General features: G+C 50.0%; 1 protein-coding gene across 1 annotated transcript in view; it reads right to left on the reverse strand.

Moving 5' to 3' along the window:
- Nucleotides 1–1348: 1348 nt before the first annotated feature.
- Nucleotides 1349–22797, reverse strand: part of ATP2A1 (ATPase, Ca++ transporting, cardiac muscle, fast twitch 1) — a 53640-nt gene continuing 32191 nt past the window's right edge. The window contains exons 15-24 of the mRNA XM_015425811.1: nt 22267–22392; nt 21159–21377; nt 18729–19064; nt 17021–17241; nt 14781–14983; nt 11937–12022; nt 9502–9635; nt 8494–8611; nt 7119–7236; nt 1349–1592 (exon numbers count right to left, since the gene is read on the reverse strand). Of these exons, the coding sequence (XP_015281297.1) occupies nt 1564–1592; nt 7119–7236; nt 8494–8611; nt 9502–9635; nt 11937–12022; nt 14781–14983; nt 17021–17241; nt 18729–19064; nt 21159–21377; nt 22267–22392 (1590 nt within the window). The 3' untranslated portion in view covers nt 1349–1563. The remainder of the gene's footprint in view (nt 1593–7118; nt 7237–8493; nt 8612–9501; nt 9636–11936; nt 12023–14780; nt 14984–17020; nt 17242–18728; nt 19065–21158; nt 21378–22266; nt 22393–22797) is intronic.

The raw sequence follows: 22797 nt of genomic DNA on the forward strand, positions 1-22797 counted from the left end.
CCAAGTTGAAAAGACTCACTTCAGATACCTTTTGCTATGACCCAGTGAACACATAGAATTGCCATCCAGTTTCCTGATGGTTCCTGTGCCTCAAAGAAGTTCAGCATCTGAGTTCCTCTATTCATCTCCTCCACAAGAAAACTGCAATGGTTGAACAAAGCTTGCGTCCAGTGGCACCTTTAAGACCAACACAGTTGCAGTGACTGAATGTCTATGTGACACAGGGACTATCCTGGGTAGTAATTTGGTTTAGATTTGCCATCATTTATTCCTGCAGTTATCACAGAGGATTCAGATGACATCATTAACAAGCCGCTACAATACAGCGTTCTCCTTGTCATCCCCCTGTCTTTTCTTAGAATGGGTTTGTAGTGATCTAAAAATAAACTTTGAATGGACTGGTAGTGATAACCTGTCTGCTGCGGAAGGGCAAAAGCACTAAAGATGTGCCCGGCAGGAGAAGAAGTTGGGCTGATGATCGAGGTAGTGCTGCCCTACTGTTTCCTGGGTGCATTGCCCTTTTACAATGTCTGGCAACCAACAGTTGTTAAAATGCTTCCATCGAGGGATGCCAGCCTCCCCTGGAATTACACCTAATCTCCGGAGTACACAGGTCGGTTCCCCTGGAGAAAATGGATACTTGGGGGGGACGGGGACTCAATGGCATTGAAACCCACAGAGGTCCTTGTCCTCCCCAGACTCCACTCCGAAATGTCCTGGAGTTCCCCAACCAGAAGCTGGCAACCCTACACCCCCACACACACTAGTGGCTGGGGGGGGTGCAGACCAGACAACCTTTCTTCCACCGGTAAAAAGAAGCAACCAGGCAAATATAGAAGAAGCGACAGCTCCACACACACTGAACCATTCTTGTCAAATTAAACTTTTAAAAGAGCTTCCCCCACCCCTTTCCATTTGTCCTAAGTCACGAAGGAAGAGCCGAGAGTGTGTGGTAACAGTTAAGAGTTTATCCTTTAATGTCAATAAATAAGCAGCTAGAAGAATCTGTTCATTTCCTCCGAGTCAAGGAGTCTCACTTTGTTTGTTTGTTTGTTTTCCCTAACAAAATGTTTCCTTCCGTTTGTGTGTGCATTAAAAAATCCAACCCCTGGGCTGAGGTGGGTTCTAGTCGTGTGAAGAGGGGGGAACGAATGTCGTTCGTGTGGGCACTAATGCAAAAAGCAATGGGAGGGGGAGTAGGGTGTGTGTATGTGTGTGTGTGCAGGAGCTAGGATAGGCGGGGGGGGCTCAAAATGTACAGAAGCCAAGAAGGGGGTGGAGTTTTGGGGTGGGGTAGGGTGGGGTGGGGGGGGGAAGAAGCTGGCAGGGAACACTGTTCTTTGCATGCAGGGAACACGGCATGGCAAATGCCGGCGTTATGGCCCACACTGGTAAGTCCCCCATAAAGGAGTTACAGAGGGTGTGCGGGGAAGGGAGTGGCTATTAAATAAAGGAGAGGTACAGAAGCAGAAGAGGGAGCAGCAGACGTGGCAGAGGGGGGTGAGGGAGAGATCTTCACTGTTGGGGATGATGAAGAGGTTATTTCTGTGGCGACTGAAAAGTTCACTTCCTCATCCTTTCTTCTAAATCCCCTGGAAAAAACAGATGGGGGGGGGAGAGAATAAAACAGAAGTGTGAGTGCCAGAGGAACAGAGAGCGCAGGAAGCTGGGCAACCTAGTGCAGGAAGTCACAAGCCACAGCTTGGTGTCAGCATGTGGCCGCCTTCTCTTTTCTTCCTGGCCGGTAGCCCCAACACAAAGCTCTTTGGCAAGCAGACCTGCCCTTTTCCCACTGAGCTGGCTAAATTGCCTCCGTCCCACCTTTTAGGGGGGCATCTTGAATACAGGACGCTGCCTTCTGCTGAATCAGGGTGAAAGAAGGCATCTTCTTGGGGACTGGTACAGCCCTCTCGTTTTGCTGTTCATTATACTAAAGCAGAAGGCGCTGCGGTGGCTCAACTGGCTAAGATGCTGAACTGCAGGCTGTGGAAGGTCGGTAGTTCAGCAGTTCGAGACCCGAGTGTGCCGCATGACGGAGTGAGCTCCTGTCTCTAGTTCCAGCTCCTGCCAACCTAGCAGTTCGAAAGCAAGACATTGCAAGTAGATAAATAGGTACCACTTCAGTGGGAAGGTCACAGCATTCCGTGTGCCTTGGTGTTTAATCATGCCAGCCACATGACCACGAAAACGTCTTCGGACAGCGCTGGCTCTTCGGCTTTGAAACGGAGATGAGCACCGCAACCCTAGAGTCGGATTTGACTGGCTTTCGAGCAAGGGAACCTTTACCTTTATACTAAAGCAGGCCATCGGCCCATCCAGGTCAGTATTGTCTGCTCAGACCGGCAGCAGCTGTCCAGGGTCTTGGGCTGAAGACTGTCACATCACCTACTAGCTGGACTTTTTTCCATTGGAGATGCCGGGAACTGAACCTGGGACCTTTTGCCTGTGTAGTGGATGCTCTACCACTGGGCCAGAGCTCCTTCCTTTCAAAAGGGATTATCTATTTTTCTAGCAGAGCTCTCCTGCCTGCAGCAGGTAGGTAGGGTGTTCCCCGTGCACTTGGGAGACATCAGTTCCCTGATATCATGTGTGATGTCAAGTTGGGCTGGGGATGCCCCAGTCTGACTCTCGTCTCATCTGCATCACCTAGTTTTGCTCCTATTCTGAACTTTTGCTCGGAGTTTCATGAATGTACTTCAGGAAAGGGAAGGTTTGCATGAACTGGAACAAGCAAATCTTCATGAGTCTTCCTTTGTTTTGTGTGGACATTCATCAACTTCATTCACTTGAGGTGGGAGGAATCGGAGCCAAGTGAGAAGAACCAAGGAGATCCAAACTGTTGTTGGAACCTGCACTCCTACACCCGATGCCGCATCCTGCGGACTTCCCGAGTACTTTCTAACATGGGTGTCCCAGAGGTTTGATTGCTCAGCATGCAATAGCAAAGCTAACATTACTACTTCTGGAATCAAGGATCGAAGGGATCTGCAGCAGTGTGAATTGGCTGTGTGACAACGTTGTTATGAAAAGATGCTTGCAAAAAGCGTCTCACTCATCATTCTGAAACAAAATTTCTCCTAAGAGAGCTTTTCCGATCCTTCCCCGATCTCAGTTTTGTTCCTTATTTCAAGTCTTAGGGGGAAGAAAAGGGAAAAACCACCATCTCCCCACCCACCCCAATTCTCTTATATCTCAAGCCCCACATCTGAAGCAGTACATTGATCGGCCATACAAATAAAGAAGCAGGTGCTGGATTTCCCTGGCATTGCAAAAGGTCTTTCCTGGCAAGAAACAGCCTAGTAAGAGAGAAATCTCTTTCTCAGCATCAGGTATGGCTCAAGCCATGACTTTGCCAAACAGGGCATTAACAGAGGCCCAAGACACCACATCCCCACCTTCAACAAATGTGGTGCCAAGCGATTGCTCACATTGGACTGACAAAGCATGGAATGGAGCAACCAGCAGGGGGCAGTGAAGGCAGCTAGGGCACAGGTGGAGAAGCCATGAGGGCCAGATGGGCTGGGAAAACTTGGAAAACTCACAAACTTCAGACTAGATCAATCATGCCTTCATTTTAAACACCATGAAACAGGAAGCAACGCAGAGGATGGGACCGGGCCAAGAGGACTTCACTGTATGTGAAGAAGGGGGGAAAGCGCTCAGGAACCGTTAGGGCAGAAGAGGATCCACTGCTAACAGGCTCACTCACTGGGCACAGTGAAGCTTGTAATTTTACAGTCCAGATTTCAAGTCCTGAGCTTAAGCTAAGCAAATGCATTGCTACTGAGAGCTGTGGATGTAAAGCTCAAATAAATCCACAATTTGATCATTTGCATGTAAATTTACTGCTTCGTTTTAAGGGCCCCGAGGAGTAGTTAAAGTGGTTCTCAAACAGTATTTCAAGGATATTTGTTCCTTGGATATTTCTTGGGGGTTCCTCAAAGAGATCATTAGCGAAGGTGAACAAATTTCCCTGAAAGACGGCTTGCCTTCCTACCACTGATCTGTCCCTGTAGAATTTAGGCCACTTTCACACTCTGCATTCTCAATGCACTATAGCAACCCTTTGCAACTGGACTCTCCTATCTAGTTGCAAACAATTGCTATAGTGCATTGAAAGGGCGTCACTGCAACTGGACTCTCCTATGTGAAACAGAAAAATCTAGTTGCATACAATTGCTATAGTGCATTGAAAGGGCGGTATCCAATGCATACGAAAGCTGCCATAAATGCAAGATCACATCGAGTATGTTCAGGGGCACATGCAGAACATGCCACATGTAAGTGGAGGCCAACGTGTCCGGCCACTGTCTCACATGAACTCAGTGTGTATCCTAGAACCAGGGCTATTTTGGGGCAGGAACGTGCAGGAACGGAGTTCCGGCTGGCTCCTGAGTTGGCCACGCCCAGCAGGAACTCGTTAGCATAATAGGCCACACCCAACAGCAGAAACTCATTAGGATTGGCTTCATTAGGGTGTGTGTGGCCTACCATGCAAAGAAGGTCCTGGTACAAAAAAGCCCAGGGTTTTGACAACAAAGTAAACAGAATAAGAAGCAAAAGGTGGGTGTGGCTGGACAACCACACTTCTGGTAACATGGGGGTGTGGCCTAATATGCTAATGAGCTGTGTTGTCATGGGTGTGGCCTAATGTGCTAATGAGCTTCTGCTGTTGGGTGTGGTCTATTATGCTAATGAGTTCCTGCTGGGCTTTTTCTACCAAAAAAACCCTGCCTAGAACATATCCCACCGTCTTCTGCCATGCACAGAGATTCCCAGGCAGACAAACGGGTTCCTCAGCCAGGCAAGCTGATGTGGTTGAAAGTTTGAAAACCACTGGGAACGGTTGATTAAAATAAACTGGGCCTGAGGATTTGAAACCAGCCAATCGGTTTATAAAGTTGCCAGGTGGCAACTCTCCTTGCTCCAAGAAGCTGATTTTTTTTTTTTAGGCCTACACTGACCAGATTTCAGTGAGGTCATTTCGGGGGGGATCGCGGGGGATCGCAGTTCCCCCAGGTGAGGTGCGGGGGGGCGGGGCACACGATGAAGCCCCGCCCCCTGCTTTCGGCCGCCCCGCTTCCGGCCCTCATTCAGCCAGGAGGAGGCAGGAGAAGAGGGAGGGTAAGTTGCTTCCTCCCCGCCTCTCCCCACCCCTGCCTGCCTGGGGCCAGGGAGGGCCTTGGCGGGGCTTCCTCGCACTTCCTCCGGCCTTGCAGGTCCACCGCCGGGCCTTATGATGTCAGGGGGTGTGGCATATGCTAATGAGTTATGCTAATGAGTTCCCCTAGCTCTTTTTCTACGAAATGACCCATTTCAGTCAATCCATTATTGTTGTTTCATAATTAAAGTACTGGCTGCATACTAATTGTAGCTACTTCAGTTCATTATTTGTCATCTTAGTGTCATTTATTTGACACTGGACAATTTTTCTTGGAGCAGTTGGAAGTCATGGAGTGAGTTCTTTTTTTTCTGGGCAGAGTTTTCCTCTCTGGCCCTAAACGGAGTGCCGGCCCCAGCTTCCTGGACTGCCCAAACTGTGCAAACAGACTGATCAAGCAAAAAGAGAGACACCTTCCCCAGCTCCCCCCTGCAGGTATTCCCACATGGATGACTAGACAGAGAGGAGAGCAGGAAGAACAGGCAAGGCATGCGGTCAAGGGTCGTCAGGTACCTGGGAGGCAGGATACAGGAGAACAGAGGGGGAAGGAGTTTATGCTACAGGAGGGAAAGGATAAAAGAAATCACAGTTAATAGAGATTAGGAAGGGGGTGGGGAAGGAGAAGATAAAGGGGTTAGTGTAGATGGATGGAGACCCATCACCAAATGGAGGACTACTAGATGCAACCTTGGTAGAACGGCAAATGGATTCCTCGTGGAACGTTTTAAGTGGAAAAAATCAGCTGGGGAGGGGGGGGGAGAGTTCGCATTAGAGCTGTAGCATGGGGGGTAATTAACCCTTTACTCCCATGTCATTTTCCTGACTTCAGCCATCCCCGAGAACTGGTCTTTGCCCCATGGGAGAAACATGGGTACCGTGCAAGTACTCTGGACATGGAAGATAGCCTGGGGAAGCTCCTGTTGGTCAGCCATGTTGGTCTGAAGCAGTAGAACAAATTTAGAGTCCAGTGGCACCTTTAAGACCAACAAAGGTTTATTCAGTGTATATAAATAAACCTTTGTTGGTCTTAAAGGTGCCTCTCGACTCTAAACTTGTTCTACTGGGGGAGTTCCGGTTCCCTGCTTATCTCCCCACTAAACTCAGTTTGCAACACAAACTTTTTGGGGAGAACTGAAGAATCCCAGTTCCCACCCATGTTTCCTACACTTCTGCTGCAACACAACAAAGTCCACTGCACTCTCAGGGCACACCAAGGAGCCTGGGGACCCCCAGCCACCTCAGCTCCCTTAGGGGGATCTCTCTTCAGTTGCCCATGTAAGAATTTCAGATTCTTTTAAGTGCCGGGTCCAGCACAAGGCTGAAGAACAGTTTCTAGGAGGAAAACTTCACATGGAGAAGCATGAGTGGGAGAAGCTAGGGCAATCGGAGACTTGGAATCTCGCCAGCCTTCTGACCGAGGGCCAAACCGCATAAATGTGTTTACACAAGTTCACCACATGGACACGCAGCCGTACTGCAGCTAGCTTGCAAGTTCCTGGTGGTAACTCCACTTAGAAGCAGATTGGGACTGTGATGTGGGCAAATAAAGCCACTGGTGCCATTTCGGCTTGGGAAGAGGAGCCCCGCTCCTTGTGTTGCAGTCCCAATCCAAATTGGTCTCCTGCAGTGCTTCTAAACTGAGTTGCTACCGGGAACCCACACCTGTAGTACGGCTGCAAGTCCCCGTGGCGCATTTGTGTAAAACGTGTCATGTAGTTTAACCGTTCTGTCCTGGATGGAGTTGGAGATGATGGAGGGTCACAGGGAGTAATGATAGTCGTGGGGGGAAGTCAGGGAAGAACTAAAGGAGAAGGGAAAGTCATCTCTTATCCATGCTGACAGTTTCTTGCACATTCTGTCCACAGGAGGAGCAAGAGGAGAAGTCTTGGAGAGGACTGGGGGAAAGGACTGGAGTACACCCAGGGGAAAGAAAAGGAAGTTAAAGGCAGGGACTTACGTTCCAGATAGTTCCGGGCAACGAATTTGAGGATTTCATCCAGAAGGATGACAGGCAAGGATATCTTCAGCACCACCATCCAGTGATGGAAACCCAAGTGTGTCAGTTTGAAGATCATCTGGGGAAAGCCAGAGAGAAAGGTTAGTGTTTGGCCCTGAAAGTCCAGCTCTGAATGCAAAGGGACAGCAGCCTCTTCTTCCCCCAAAAGAAAACATAGAGATAAGAGTCCTAGAAAACACACAGGGTTGCATGTATGTCACAGCTTCTGCAGGGACACAGAGCATGGTACTGGATGCAGCATTCAGCTTCCTGAGAATCTCGGCTTTCATTTCAGAAAAGGAAAACACAATGCAAGTCACTAGCCCTCATGGATGCGAAGATATGCTTGAAAGAACGTGGGTGATGCTTGCTGCGGTCTCCAAAACGAGACGGGCAGCTGGTTGGGACTTCCAGTGACCAAGAGGCGCCTTGCATATGCCTTGCGTATTTGCTCAGCCCTCCCTGTGACTAGCAGAAGCATAATTAATTATGCAAAACAATCAAAATTATGCAAATTTCCTATCTTTGTATCACCTTCGCTGATGCTTTTTTTCCTGACCAAAGACTATACACAGCCCTGGGAAAAACCAGGGTAGGCCAAACTTTCATCTCACCCAACCTCAACCCACCGGAAGGCAAGAAGTTGCCTTACCCTGAACTAGACCCTTGGTCCATCAAGATCAGTATTGTCTACTCTTCTGACTAGCAGCAGCTCTCCAGGGGTCTCAGCCACAGGTTTTTCACATCACCTCCCACCTGATCCTTTTTAACTGGAGATGCTGGGGATTAAAGTTGAGACCTCCTGCCTGCCTAGCTGATGCTTACCACTGAGCCACAGCCCTTCCTCTGAGGGGCATAACACTCTTTAATGGTGCCCAGGGCTATTTTTGGGCAGGAACGCACAGGAACGGAGTTCCGGCTGGCTCCCGAGCTGGCCATGCCCAGCAGGAACTCATTAGCATAATAGGCCACACCCAACAGCAGAAACTCATTAGGATTGGCTACGTTAGGGGTGTGTGGCCTAACATGCAAAAGAGTCCCTGATACAAAAAAAGGCCCTGGGTTTTGACAACAAACAAGGTAAAGAGAATAAGAAGCAAAAGGTGGGTGTGGCTGGATGACCACACTTCTGGTAACATGGGGGTGCGGCCTAATGTGCTAATAGGTTTCTGCTGTTGGGTGTGGTCTATTATGCTAATACGTTCCTGCTGTACTTTTTCTTCTACAAAAAGAGCCCTGCGGGCCTTTCATGCATTTTAACTGCCAGCAATGAAGTGATCACAGACTTGATGTACAAGGAGACCTGGCAATGGGGCCATGGGGTAGCAGTACTTACAGGCATGGGATCAACATAGAGGATGAAGAAATGCAGAGACATGGAGAGACAGATGGATCCCAGAAGCCAGAAATTCACCCAGGGGGGCATCCGGACCAAGGACTGGTTTTCTGATAGACTGCAAAGGACAGAGAAGTGGGGAGTTGGAGTGAGGTGACCATCTTTTGCTTGTTTAATAAATACCAAGATCTATTAAGCAAAACAATAAACACTGCAGAATAAATGAGGTAAAATGAGCACATTTCTCCTGGGCGACTCTTCCCCACACAGGTTATTTGTCCTGGATTCGATGCTGCTAGGAAGTGTTTGTTTCTCCTTCCCCAAAGCATCGTCGGACATCCGTGCACCTCCCATGTTTCCCTGTTTTCCCCCCAATCTGTGTGGGTGGAAAAGTTCAGATTTTCTTGGTGTGCCCACATGGCAGCCATTTTCCCCACAGCAGCCATGTCCTTCACCCGTCGCCATGGGGGAGCATTTTTGTTGTTTTAATTGGCAATTGAACAGCATTATATTGATATAATGTTACAACAATATAGGTAACAAGTTATCTGAATTCTCAGTTTTCATGTTTTTTAAAAGATAAGTCTCTAGCCCCTTTCATTGCAGAGATATATGGGAAAAGGCATATCTCCACAACAAAAGAACCTAGAACGGAAGCTGGAAATTTCTGTGGGCAAAAGGTAAGATTTTATAACTGTGGAGCAGAGTTTTCCTGCCTCCACCCTCCCACAGCAGCCCCAAATGCACCCCCTGCTCTTGAGGGAGGGGGGACCTGATGTATTTTGCAATTTATGTTTTAAGTGAGTCCATATGTATGCTAGGAAGGTGAGTAAACACTGAGTATCTTTTTCCCCCTGGCACAGAATGTAAACACATTAGTGCTCTGGGACAGCAGAGAAAGAGCAATGGCCATAGATGAGAACTGGAGGAGGGGAAAACATGACTGAAGAATCTGCAAGGCTGTGCTGTGCATGTTTAGCTGAAATTGACCCTCGTGGGACTCCTTACCTGTTGAGGGCATTGCACATCTCAATGGTGACCAGCACGGACAAAGCCATGGTCATTGGGACGGGAGACTCAAAGATTTCACACTCCAAGCCTTCAAAGTCAGGATTATCTTCTGTGCATTGCATGAAATGTGACTGGGTGGCAGAGAAAATGGGGAAGCAAAGTTAACATAATAGTGAATAGCTCTCCTAGGTGAAGAAAGCCATAGACTGCTATTATTGGGAGCTTGTCAAACCTACAGGTGTGCATGCAGTTGTTCCCTATGGCGAGCTGCCGGGCTACAGGTGAGAGCATCCTTAGACTTTGCCTCCCCCTTCCCCGGCAACCATTGGCTGCTGTCACAGGTTTTCCCCTTGGTGGAGGCACATTAGTCCAGACCAAGAAGATCCAGCTGTTACCTGAAGGCCTGTTTACCTGAACCTATTGTAAGCCTTTAATCAGGGGTCGTTTCGTAGAAAAAGAGCTAGGGGAACTCATTAGCATATGCCACACCCCCTGACATCACCGGAAGTGTGTCATAAGGCCACACCCCCCGCCCCCAATGCGATCCCCCCCGAAATGACCTCTGCCTTTAATCCACCACAAAGGGGGAGAATACTCATTTAGAATATTTGCTTCAACCTGGGTCCTTAGGCAAGTATGTCTTTCTAAGTTTTATTAAGGCTAGGAATGGTGCTCAAACAAGCATGGTTAAAAGCATAAAATCCAAAAATCCAGCTTTTTGCCCTGTTTGAAGGGGAGGAAAAAAGCATAGCCCTGAATCATATGCTCTTGGGCAAGTCCCTTCGTTCCAGATAGAGGCCTCACAACACACATAGTTTAGACTCTCGACTCAACACTGTCCCAGGAAAGAACATAAAACAAATAAATTCTGGTAAGTAGGATCCTCATGCAGACATATAAGTCTGGGTCACAGGCAGTATTCGTTAAATGATCACAAAGTCAAAAAAGTATATCAAAGTTCACATCTGTAAATCCCAGTGGAGACCTATCTGCCATACCCCCATCTCACCTGGAAGGATTATCTACGTATTTTAGCCTGCCTGTCCGCTAATGAGCTCAAGGCATATGGTTGCCAACCTCTAGGTGGTAACTGGAAATCTCCCACTAACAACTGATCTCCAGGTGACAGAGATCAGTCCACCTGGAGAAAAGGGCTGCTTTGGAAGGTGGACTCTGTGGCATTATAACCCCATGGAAATCCCTCCACTCTCAAAACCCCGGCCTCCTCAGTTTCCACCCCCAAATCTCCAGGTATTTCCCAAGGTGGATCTGGAAACCCTCTTGGGGCAGCATATATGACCAATGTTCCCTCTAAGCTGCGGAGTCTTGTGCGCAAAGATTCTACTTTGCGAGCTCCTGGCATTAAAGTGGTGAGCGAGTGATCTGGCAGCTGCATAAATCAGTTTGCTCTGGAGCCCTCCTTCCTGAGCCAAGACAAAAATGTGTGAGCTGGAGGCTAAAAAACTGTGAGCTAGCTCACACTAACTCAGCTTAGAGGGAACACTGTATATGACTCCCCTCTTCTCCATTTGTTCATTGCAACAATCCAGTGAACTAGGGCCCCGGTCACACGGAGCATTAGCCACGCTACAGAGATGGAAGATAGGTGGATTTTCCGGGCGCGATCACAGCTAGGAAGCGTAGAGCTCCCGTGGATCACCCGAGGCTTCCCGCCGAAGATGCGGGTTAGAAAACTAGTACCTCCGAGGTACTAGTTTCCGGAAACCGCGGGGCAAGGGCGGGCGTCTGATCACGTTTCCAGTGGCATCCAGCGCCCGCCCATGTCCCCTCGCAAAAAGGGGTTTTTTTTCCCAAGTCTCCATGGGATGCGCACAAGCACCCAACGGAGCATGCGCACATTTCGGTTTCTTAAAAAAAAACACAACCCCGTTTGCTGCGCCGCCCCGCTTCTTTGCCTGTGGTGTGATCGGCACCTCCCCCCAACCACGGGACCTTGACGGGACCTCAACCGGACACCTGATCGCGCAGTCGCGCGTTTTTTCGCTCCGGGGCAAACAGCCACGCTCCCCCCCGCCCCGCGCATTTTCTGGCCCGTATGACCGGGGCCTAGGTAAAGCTGAGGGAAAGTGACTGGTCCAAGGTTACCACGTGAGTTTCACGGCTGAACTACGTGTTCGATTCCTCCTGGGGCTTGCCAGGGTCCAGTCCACAGATGTGGTCTGGGAGTTCTGTGTTTGGAAACCCAATTCCTGATTTGGATTGGGACCACAGCACATGGGGAGAGGGGGACTTACGCCTCTCCCCCCATGCCACTTTCCTGACTGGAAATGGCCCTGTGGAGCTGCTATCTGCCCCACTGCAGAAACTTAGTATGTACTGATGGGCTGCATGCGTACTGCAGGTAAGTCCCCACCCCACCCCCTGGCCCGCAATTCCTTCCCAGCCACAGGATCAGAGAAGTCAAAGCTCACCAACTGGTGATAGGTCACGCCAGGTCCATCATCAGCGTACATAAACCACCAAGCGGCAGCACCAACGGTGGCAGCTCCCACGTATCCTGTAGGGAGAGCAGAGGGAAAGGTCGGCACGAACAGAGAACGGAGGGCGACCTGCCTGTGGGCTCCATTCAGGAGGAACCCTGATTTCAAGAACTTGCTCTTAGCTGGACTAGATGCAATAGAAACGGCCTGCTCTCTGGCATGGGAGGCAGGGGCCGAGAGGAGGCTCAAAGGCACAGAGTCCCCCCCCCCATCCGAAGAAGAGAGACACGCATGAGAGACGCGGGGTGTGTGTGTGTGTGGAGGCGGGGAATCCTGTCAGGGACTCTCCTGCTTCCTTTCAGCCTGCTGTCAAGGTCCTGACTGTTCCCATGGGGGAAGACAGGAGATGGAGAGTGGTAGTTTCTCAGACTTTCCTCCCTCTCCTCCTGCAGTCTTCTGAGGAAAGAAGGCTGAGCTGGGGCTGACCCTACCACAAACGGAGACCAAGGATGCCGCCTCAAGCAGTAGGTCTGGAGAGGCAACCGATAGTCTGTTATCTATTATCAAAATCTGTTTGATATCGGGTGGTGGTGGTGGAAGGGGCCAGTAGGATTTCCTCCTCAGTGTGTACAACCATGGGGTTAAGCCCCCATCTGATTGGTGAGCTCCCCCAGTCAGTGGCGGACCTACATTTTTGGGACCTTGAAGCTTGAACTGGTGGAATGAGCTCCCGGAAGAGATCGGGGCCCTGCGGGACCTTTTGCAGTTCCGCAGGGGCCTGCAAGATGGAGCTCTTCCACCAGGCCTTCAATTAGGAGCCGCCACCATTACCACCATTACCATTACTACCAGCATTACCATCTATTATCATTATTACCATCAATCTAACAACAACACAAGCCTGGTGCCTGGTCTATTATTGATAGCCTGTGCTTGCTGACCGAAACTGAGAATGACCAACGAGCTGAATATCAAGTGAATTTACTGAATGTATGAGGCCATCTTTTGATATTATAAGTTAACCGCTAGCAGTAGAAGAATTGTTTTGAAGGGAGGAAACAATACTACTTTTGTTTTTAGATAACTCTGTGGATGTACAGATGATCTGTGCGGCAAAAGCACCATTTCGGAAGAGGCATTCCCCTACAGTGTGAGATAGAGAAAGGGGGATGCTTCTTCTAAGATGGTGTCTCCCATCTGCATCTTAAAATTAATTAACTTTTCAAAAACACATGTCGCCCAAGTAACGGGATCCACATGTTGAGTTGATCAAAAGGTTTTCAGTTAATTCATATAACCAGGGCTTTTTTGTCGAAAAAGCCCAGCAGGAACTCATTAGCATATTAGGCCACACCCTAGACAGCACAGCTCATTAACATTTTAGGCCACGCCCCCATGCCCAGGCAAGCCCCCCTTGAAGGGAAGGGAAGGCAGTTTAAACTGCCTTCCCTTGGCTTGCCCGGGCACCCCTTGTACAAGCTAGGGAAAGCACGAGGAATTTAAATGCCTCCCTGATCCTTCCAGGCCCCCCCCTGGCCCGCCCACCTTAGAGTCGTCAGGGGGGGGTCACTCTCCAGGCCTTCCGTCTGTAGCCACGCACACAGAGGTTTTGGCTGTAGTGGGCGTGGCCAACTCTGTAGACAGCCGGAACTCCGATCCTGTGCGTTCCTGCCCAAAAATAGCCCTGCATATACCGTAACTGATTAATGAACTGCATGCTGTGGCCCTTATGTTGTAGTATTTTTAAGATAAAGTTTAAAGTTTAGTGGCGCATAAAGCATCAGGCCCAATTTGTTCTATTCTGGAGCCAGAGGAAGGATAATGGGGAATTTGGAAGGGTTCTTTCCTGGGATCTTGGGAATGGTACAAAGATTTCTGACTTAGGGTTATATTTTATTTATTTCATGTATAGTCTGCCTTTCTCACTAGGAAGGGAGTCTAGAACAGGGGCCCCCAACACCAAGGGGTGCCAGGGCGCCCACCAACAACTTTCCAGGCCGCTGCCAAGTATTTTTAGAAAGTGGGTGAGGCCAAGTGGGCTCCTGCCCAGTAGGGCTTCAGATTGTCCACTGGAGATCTGATTGGCTCTGAGGACAGTTGCCTCGACAGTGTTGGTTTTATTCTGTCTCTGGCCCTTTCCGCACTTGGACCTCACCCCAGGTTTCCTCTGCTTTCGACTCGCGGCCATTTACCTTGCAGTTATCTCTGTTTATCTGTTGTTTTCTGCACTAATTTTGTCCCGCTCCAATTTGCATGCCCACTCCAGGTTACAAATTCTGCATTGCAAACAGGGGTGTTTGTCCTAGGTATGGCGGGAAAGGGGCAGGGAGGACTGAAACCGAGTTAAAAATTCTACACTTAAATCTGCACCAGGGCCACTCTGGATCGAGGGAAAGCCCACGCCAAAATAGGATCCATATACCCCGGGGCAACGGCAGTCCAAACCCGGGGTAACCACAATGTAATGCAGAACTGATTTTTAAAAACGGGATAAAAAGAGGGGTGAACTCGAGTGTAGTGCAGAACAGCTAGTAGGAGACAGTGCTGAACCAGGATTAAAGGTCTAGTGTGGAAAGGGCCTCTGACGCCTCTTTCCCAGTTTTTAAAAAAATATTTACTTCTCTTGTTCCCCGTATTCGGGCTTTCTCTGTGGTTGTGGTTGGCTCTGCACCCCACAGTGCCCGCCACCCTGTGTCAAAATTCCAAAGGTGCCCACAAGCTCAAAAAGGTTGGGGATCTGTGTGCAGGGATTTGGGATGAGGCCAGAGTGCAGAATGTGTTATCGGGTGACAATGTGGGAATAAGCAACGAGGCACCGTGTTAAAAGGTTGTTACCTCCAATGGCAAGATAGCGGAAGAAGAGCCAGCCACTGATCAGAGGCTCCTTGGGGCTGCGAGGGGGCTTGTTCATGATGTCCAAGTCAGGGGGGTTGAAGCCCAAGGCGGTGGCTGGGAGCCCATCAGTCACCAAGTTCACCCACAGCAGTTGCACGGGGATCAAGGCTTCAGGGAGACCCAGAGCAGCTGTGAGGAAGATACTGCAAAGAGAGAAAGAAGAGAAATGTGGCGCTGCATTACAGATTCACTGGTGACAACTGGGGGGGACGGGGGACGGACAGTGTTCCAAGTGTACCCTGCAGAACAAGAATTCCATTCATGGATTGATGCTGGACATCCAGCTCTTAAATGTTCTATGAAACCGAACCGTGTAAGGTCTAGATTACTGTAACGCGCTCTACGCTGGCATACCCTTGAGGCTGACCCGGAAGCTCCAGCTGATCCAGAATGTGGAGGCACAAGTCCTGACGGGAACGTCATGGATGGCTCATATTCAACCTGTGTTGTGCCAGCTGCACTGGCTTCCAGCGGAATACCGAGTTAGTTTCAAGTTCTTGGTGTTAACCTTTAAGGCCTTGAGCGGTCTGGGACCGATGTATCTGCGGGACCACCTCCTCCATTATGTTCCCGGGAGAGCATTATGCTCCGCAGGCAGGGGTCATTTCCTGCAGGAGCGCACAGGAGCGGAGCTCCGGCAGTAAAGAGCCCAGGGGGCGGGCACAGGCAACAAGCCCAACCCCTTGCTCCCAGCAGCCCTCAGTCAGAGCAAGAAGCAGGCAGGTAAGTTGCAGAGCCTCCCCGGTCCAAAACAGTCCAGTGGCACCTTTAAGACCAAGTTTTATTAAGGCACAAGCTCTCCCTCCTCTGCAAGGACAGGTCTGCATCCCCCCCCCCAACAGCTAGCAATCCAAAACAGTCCAGTGGAGCCTGAGTGTTGCCTTCTGACACACTTCCGGTGATGTCAGGGGGTGTGGCATATGCAAATAAACTATGCTAATGAGCTATGCTAATGAGCTCCTGCACCTCTTTTTCTACGAAATGACCCCTGTCGCAGGTAACAACTTACTGGTGATCCCTAGCCACAAAGAGGTCCAGCTGTCCCTGACCAGAGGCAGGGCCTTTTTGGTCCTGACTCCGACTTGGTGGAACTCTCTGCCTAATACTGTCAGAGCCCTGTGGGATCTTATGCAGTTCCGCACGGCCTGTAAGGCAGAGATGTTCCGCCAGGCTTTTGGTTGGGAACAGCAACGGTTTTCCAACATGGCTGGCACCCATCCCACACACCCCTCCAAAAACCTAGGAAGTAGCCAAATGGTCCAGAATTCCAGCTTTTCAATTGTGTAATTTTAAGTGATGCCATCTTGAATCTGTTTTAAATTGATTTTAATGTTATTAACGTTATTATATTTAAAGTCTGTATACTGTTCCTAAGGGTTATGCCACACTGTACATTGCCTAGAACCTGGCGCAAGTAGGGATAGGGTGAGCAATAAATCCAATAAATGGTAATAGTAATAGTAGCTGTTCCTGTATCGGTCAGACCTGAAGCTCTGACTCACAAAAGCTTATGCAAGAACAGGGTTGCCAACTCCACGTAGGGCCCGGTGATCTCCAGATATTAGGGTTGCCAAGTCCATCTTCCATCCCCAGCGGGGGACTTTGGGGGCGTTCCTGGCGGGGGTGGGGCATCCCCGACGTGATGACGTCACGTTGGGGACGTCCACCGCCCCCCCACCCGCCCATGCACAGGATCTCCAGAAACGGCAGTTCCCTGCACTTAAAGGAGCCGGCGTTTCCTTTTTAAATGCAGGAGCCGGTGTTTCCCCTTTAAGAACAGCCGCGTTTCCCTTTTAAGAGCTCGAAGCTGGCATTTCCCTGCAAGCTTGCGGAGATCAGGCTTGGGAGGAAACACAGGTTCCACAAACTTAAAGGGAGAGAGATGGGTGGCTGTGGGTGTTGGGGGCGGGGCTTCCCCTGCTGGCCATCGCGCGGGCAGCGGGTAGACCCCCCCCCAAAACGGGGGACCCCTGGCAAACCGGGGGGGTTGGCAACTCTACCAGATATTGTTGCGCAGAGGCAGGCAATGGCAAACCAACTGTGAACATCTCTCGCCTTGAAAGCCCTATAGGGTCGCCGTCAGATGTGACTTGACGGCACTTCCCACCACCATTGGTTGGCCTTCCCAATCAGGGGAGGAGAGCCGTGTCAACGTAGGCGGGAGAGGCGGAGCTCCTTACCAGACAACCTCACCCACGTTGGAGGAGATGAGGTAGCGGATAAACTGTTTCATGTTGTTGTAGATGGCACGGCCCTCTTCAACGGCGGCCACGATGGTGGAGAAGTTGTCATCTGCCAGCACCATTTCTGAGGCGCTTTTGGCCACAGCAGTGCCGGAGCCCATGGCAATACCAATCTCAGCCTTCTTGAGGGCTGGGGCGTCATTCACACCATCACCGGTCTGCAAAGAGAGAAACGAAGGAAACAAGGAGTGAGCCAGTGCATACTAGAATAAATAAAGATGGCGGAGGGGACCTTGATTTCGACAAAGCAACATGAGCGTGTATGAGGAAGTAATCATGTAAAGGCCTGGATCTGGCACTGGCCCATAGCCAGGATTTTTATTCGGGGGGACCCCCGCACACATACACTGCACCCCCCCAAGCCTGGGAGTGCCCCATAGAAGCCCCCGATGGCTCATGTAAGCCACCAAGGGAGAAGCAGAGTGAAGGGTTGACCCCCCTCTCGCCACATAGCCTGAAACAGAGCTCCAAATGCCACAAAGGGACGGAAGAGCAGTGCGCCCCCCCCTAACTACCCTCTGCCCGGCTACCACTTCTCTTTTGGCTGGCACTTCCGCTGTTGATAGTGGGGAGGCTGTGAGCGCCTCAGCAGCAGCTGTGGCGGCCCTCTCCGCCCGGCTCAGGAAAAGTCGGGAGGCCTGGGCGGTAAGGTGGGGGGCCGGCCCTGAGATGCCCCCCCTGTCGCTATGGGCCCGATCTAGCAACTCATTTCTACTAAGCAAGGAAACTTAATCCCGAGGAAGGAGTCTCTTTCACCATAGGAATGCTCCTTTCCTCTGGAGCAAGGCTTCTCACTTAGTGGAATCACGAGTTTGGATCCAGCCAGAATCCCCCCCCCTCCCAATCTCTGCCAATTGTTCTCCTTCACTACAGCCTGCCCAAGTGGCTTTTGTGCGTGTTGGTCCCTGAAGTCCCACCATAGTCTTTAGATCAAGGGGGAATCTCCCTCTCCTTTTCGCCAGCAGAAAAGTCATTTGGATTCAACTCATACGGTCCATTATACTATAAAATGGTGTGTGGGTGTGTGTGCGTGTGCAGCAGTCTCTTTGGGCCCTGGCAGTTCACAGTCCAGGTTCAAAGCTCTTTCAATAACCAGACATACCAATGAGCAGTATTCACACAGGACAGTATATCTAGGCATACACTTTCCCCCAGGGGTCATTTCGTAGAAAAAGAGCTAGGGGAACTCATTAGCATAACTCATTAGCATATGCCACACCTCCTGACATCAGGGGCCCGGCGGTGGACCTGCAAGGCCGGCGGGAGTGCGAGGAAGCCCCGCCAAGGCCCTGGGTTTTGACAACAAACAAGGTAAACAGAATAAGAAGCAAAAGGTGGGTGTGGCTGGATGACCACACTTCGGGTAACATGGGGGTGTGGCCTAATAGGCTAATGAGCTGTGCTGTCAGGGGTGTGGCCTAATATGCTAATGCGTTTCTGCTGTTGGGTGTGGCCTGTTATGCTAATGAGTTCCTGTTGGGCTTTTTCTACCAAAAGAGCCCTGCCAATGAGCAATATTCACACAGGACAGTATATCTAGGCATACACTTTCCCCCCATAAACCCATGGGACAAGGATTGTCACTGGCCGTTTTTTAGTCACCCGAACCATTCTTCCACCCCACCCTCTTCACCCATCCGCTCACCATGGCTGTGATCTCATCGAAACTCTGCAGGAACTCCACAATCTTTGACTTGTGGGAGGGTTCAACGCGAGCAAAGCAGCAGGCTCTCTTGCAGGCCTCCCGTTGCTCGGCCAGGGGCAAGTCGTCAAATTCACGGCCGGTGTAGGCTCTGCCAGTAACCTCCTCAGTCTCGGTGAAGATGCCAATACGGCGGCAGATGGCAATGGCTGTGCCTTTGTTGTCTCCGGTGATCATGATGACGCGGATGCCAGCTTCACGGCACAGCTGGATGGAGCCCATGACCTCTTTACGGGGTGGGTCCAACATGCCTACGCAGCCCACAAAGGTCAGGTCCGTCTGTGTGTAGAGGACAGGTCAGAACAACCTTGCAAGTAAGTATGTCTGCTAAAATCATTAGCCCATATAGCTTCTCCCCCTGCAACTTTGTAGCCAAGCAGGGATTCGAACTCAGGTCTCCCTGGTCTTACTTTACATAAGAACATAAGAACATAAGAGACGCCAATGTTGGATCAGGCCAAAGGCCCATCCAGTCCAACACTCTGTGTCACACAGTGGCCAGAAATAACAGGTGCCATCAGGGCCAGCACCAGTGGGGCCAGGACATTAGAAGCCCTCCCACTGTTGACCCCCCCCAAGCACCAAGATGACAGAGCATCCCTTGCCCCAGAGCCCCTATCTATACCTTGTGGCTAATAGCCACTGATGGACCTCTACTCCATATGCTTATCTAATTCCCTCTCGAAGCCGTCCATGCTTGTAGCCGCCACCACTTCCTGTGGCAGTGAATTCCATGTGTTAATCCCTCTTTGGGTGAAGAAGTACTTCCTTTTATCCGTTCTAACCCGACGGCTCAGCAGTTTCATGGAGTGCCCACGAGTTATTGTATTGTGAGAAAGGGAGAAAAGTACCTCTTTCTCTACCTGCTCTTTCCCATGCATAATCTTATAAACCTCAATCATGTCACCCCTCAGTCGTCGTTTCTCCAAGCTAAAGAGCCCTAAGCGCTTTAACCTTTCCTCATAGGGAAAGTGTTCCAACCCTTTTATCATTCGAGTTGCCCTTTTCTGCACTTTTTCCAAAGCTATAATATCCTTTTTAAGGTGTGGTGACCAGAACTGCACACAGTATTCCAAACTTTGACTACAATAAGAAGGAAAACATACAAAGCTGTGTGTGGATGCTAAGCAAACAATTACCGGCCAGTCATGTACAAATTATGTATTGTATTGCAATAAAATAACGATAATTACAAAAGTTACAAAACATTATATAACATGTACAACAAAGGTCCAAAATGGTATAGTTGACCAAATTTTCCAGATAATATGTTCATTTCGTAGTCTTCTTCCGAACAGGACCAATGTATATTTTCAAACTTTAGGATGTTCCAGCGTAACTCCAAGGCACGCCACCATTCCACTTAATGAGGTCCCTGTTCCCTTTTGCCTCTGAGCCTCCAGAGGTGGCACTTCTCTTCTCAAGTGAAAAACTGTTAAGCATTTGTTAGCAGCTTTCGCTCTGAATGGCAGGTTTACCTCCTACTAAATAGATTAAGCGACATGCCCACTATGTAAACATTTCTAGTGGCTTCCCACTAGATGTGGAGAAACTTAACAGTTTTCCACTTGAGGACAGAAGTGCCACATTTGGAGTTTGAAGTTTGAAAATATACATTGGTCCTGTTCGGAAGAAGACTACAAAGAAGACGAAGAAGACGAAGAAGAACAAGACGAAGAAGAACAAGACGACGAAGAAGAAGAAGACGAAGAAGAAGACGAAGACGAAGACGAAGACGAAGAAGAAGAAGAAGAAGAAGAAGAAGAAGAAGAAGAAGAGATTGGATTAATACCCCAACACTCAGAGTATTAGTGTGATGCTTCCAGTTAGTGAGTAGAGCCCAGCCAGAGAGTCAAATTGAAGCAAGAGAGGCTATGAGTCAAAATAAACTTCTAGAGCTTTGAGGGGTAAGATTATCTGGCTTCCATGACTGCATTTTGAATATGTATACAAGAGGAAGAGGAAGAAAAAGAAGAGGAGGAACCCGGTTCTCTCAGATTAGAGTCCACACACTTAACCACGACACCAAACTGGCTCGAACGAACACATTATCTGGAAAATGTCATCAACTATACTGATTTGGACCTTTGTTGTACATCTTATATAATATTTTGTCATTTTTGTAACGATTGTTATTTTATTGCAATACAGTACACAATGTGTACACGGCTGGCCGGTAACTGATTGCTTAGCATCCACACACAGCTTTGTGTGTTCTCCTTCTTATTGTTGACTAGTGGCTGTGGTTCTCTTTTTTCTTACTTTGACTATACTACACCAGTTCTTCCTCAGTCCCTTTCGGCTCTGGGTTTTGAGACCCTGATTAAACTCCCACCACGCTGATGTGATTCCCCACCCCCACCCCCACTTTACCTCATATTCAGCAAACTTGGTGGCGTCCTCAAGAATCATGTCTTCCCTCTTTGGGGGGGTGTCACGTGTAGCCAGAGCCAAACAACGGAGCGTGTCCCGTCCTGTGCCCCACTCCTTGATGACTTGATTGATGTGGTCCTTGACAATGGGGGTTAGTGGGACGCGGGTAGTTCCCACACGGACATAGTTGCAACGGTCAATCACACCCTCAGGGGCACCCTGTGTGTAAGGGAGAAGCAGCAACAGTATGATTTCAGGAGGAAGGGAGTGGGGTGGTGGCTAGCGTCTCACTGTTTGGTCCAGGAACTAGGCTGGATGTTTCAAATACTGTTTTTTTGGGGGGGGCAAGTGGTAGCAAAGGGGTAATAACAGTGGTTCCTGGTGGCAGTGGGGTGGATCCCACCCTCTATCCTACAACTCCACTGAGCAAAATTTGAAGGCTTTCTCTGACCTAAGGAGCCTCCCCAGGGGTCATTTCGTAGAAAAAGAGCTAGGGAAACTCATTAGCATATGCCACACCCCCTGACATCACCGGAAGTGTGTCATAAGGCCACACCCCCTGACATCACCGGAAGTGTGTCATAAGGCCACACCCCAGGCAGGCAGGGGTGGGAAGAGGCGGGGAGGAAGCAACTTACCCCTCCCTCTTCTCCTTCCTACTCCTGGCTGAATGAGGGCTGGAAGCGGGGCGGCCGGAAGCAGGGGGCGGGGTGTGCCCCGCCCCCCGTACCTCACCCGGGGGAACTGCGATCCCCCGCAATCCCCCCGAAATGACCTCTGGTTGGATCCACGCCAATGAAGGCCTAATTCTCGCTAAGCTAGTGGATATATACTTTCTGCTTGTCAGATCTCAGAAGCTAAGCAGGGTCGGCCCTGGTTAGTCTTTGGATGGGAGACCACCAAGGAAGCCCAGGGTCGCTATGCAGAGGCAGCCAATGGCAAGTGACCGCTGAATGTCTCTTGCCTTGAAAACCCCTGTGTGGGGCACCGTGAGTCAGCTGCAACTTGTTGGCAAAAAAAAAAAAGGCTGAAGATGGAATATCTACGCTTCCTAGCTGCTATGGTGGCAGGGCGGGATCAAGGGAGGTGCCACGGGGCCAGCACTGACCTTAATAAACATCTTGTTGCCAACGGCAGCCCGAGAGGCTTTGGCTGGGGAGCAGTAAACGGACATGGACTTCCTGTCGCGGGAAAACTCCATGGTGAATTCCTTCTTCATGAGTTGTTTGATCACCTGCAGATCAAAGAGGATGCCGTGGGTGTTGGTGGGGGGCGCTGAGGGACTCGGTCGCTACGGAGTGAGGCTCCGCGCTGGATCGGCCCCAGGTCGCTCAGCGAGCGGCTTGGCCCCGCGGGGGGACTCGAACCCAGGACCCGGCCCAGCGTCCTGAGCCAGTGTTCCCCCTAAGCGGAGTCAGCGTGAGCCGGCTCACAGTTTTTTAGCCTCCGGCTCAAGGTTGTTTGGTATCTTTGCAAATCTGCCTTGAGTCTCAGAGAGCTATAAGTCAAGTAAGTAAGTAAATAAATAATCTATTAAAGTCATTTCAGAAATAAAACAGTCATTTTGCTTTCAGGACCTTTGTGTCTAGGATAAGAATGGGGGGTGGGGAGGAGACAGGGAGAAGAGAGGGCTGATCCC

Source organism: Gekko japonicus, unplaced genomic scaffold (genome assembly GCF_001447785.1).
Source record: "Gekko japonicus isolate JY-2015 unplaced genomic scaffold, Gekko_japonicus_V1.1 scaffold2079, whole genome shotgun sequence".
Classification (NCBI taxonomy): domain Eukaryota; kingdom Metazoa; phylum Chordata; class Lepidosauria; order Squamata; family Gekkonidae; genus Gekko; species Gekko japonicus.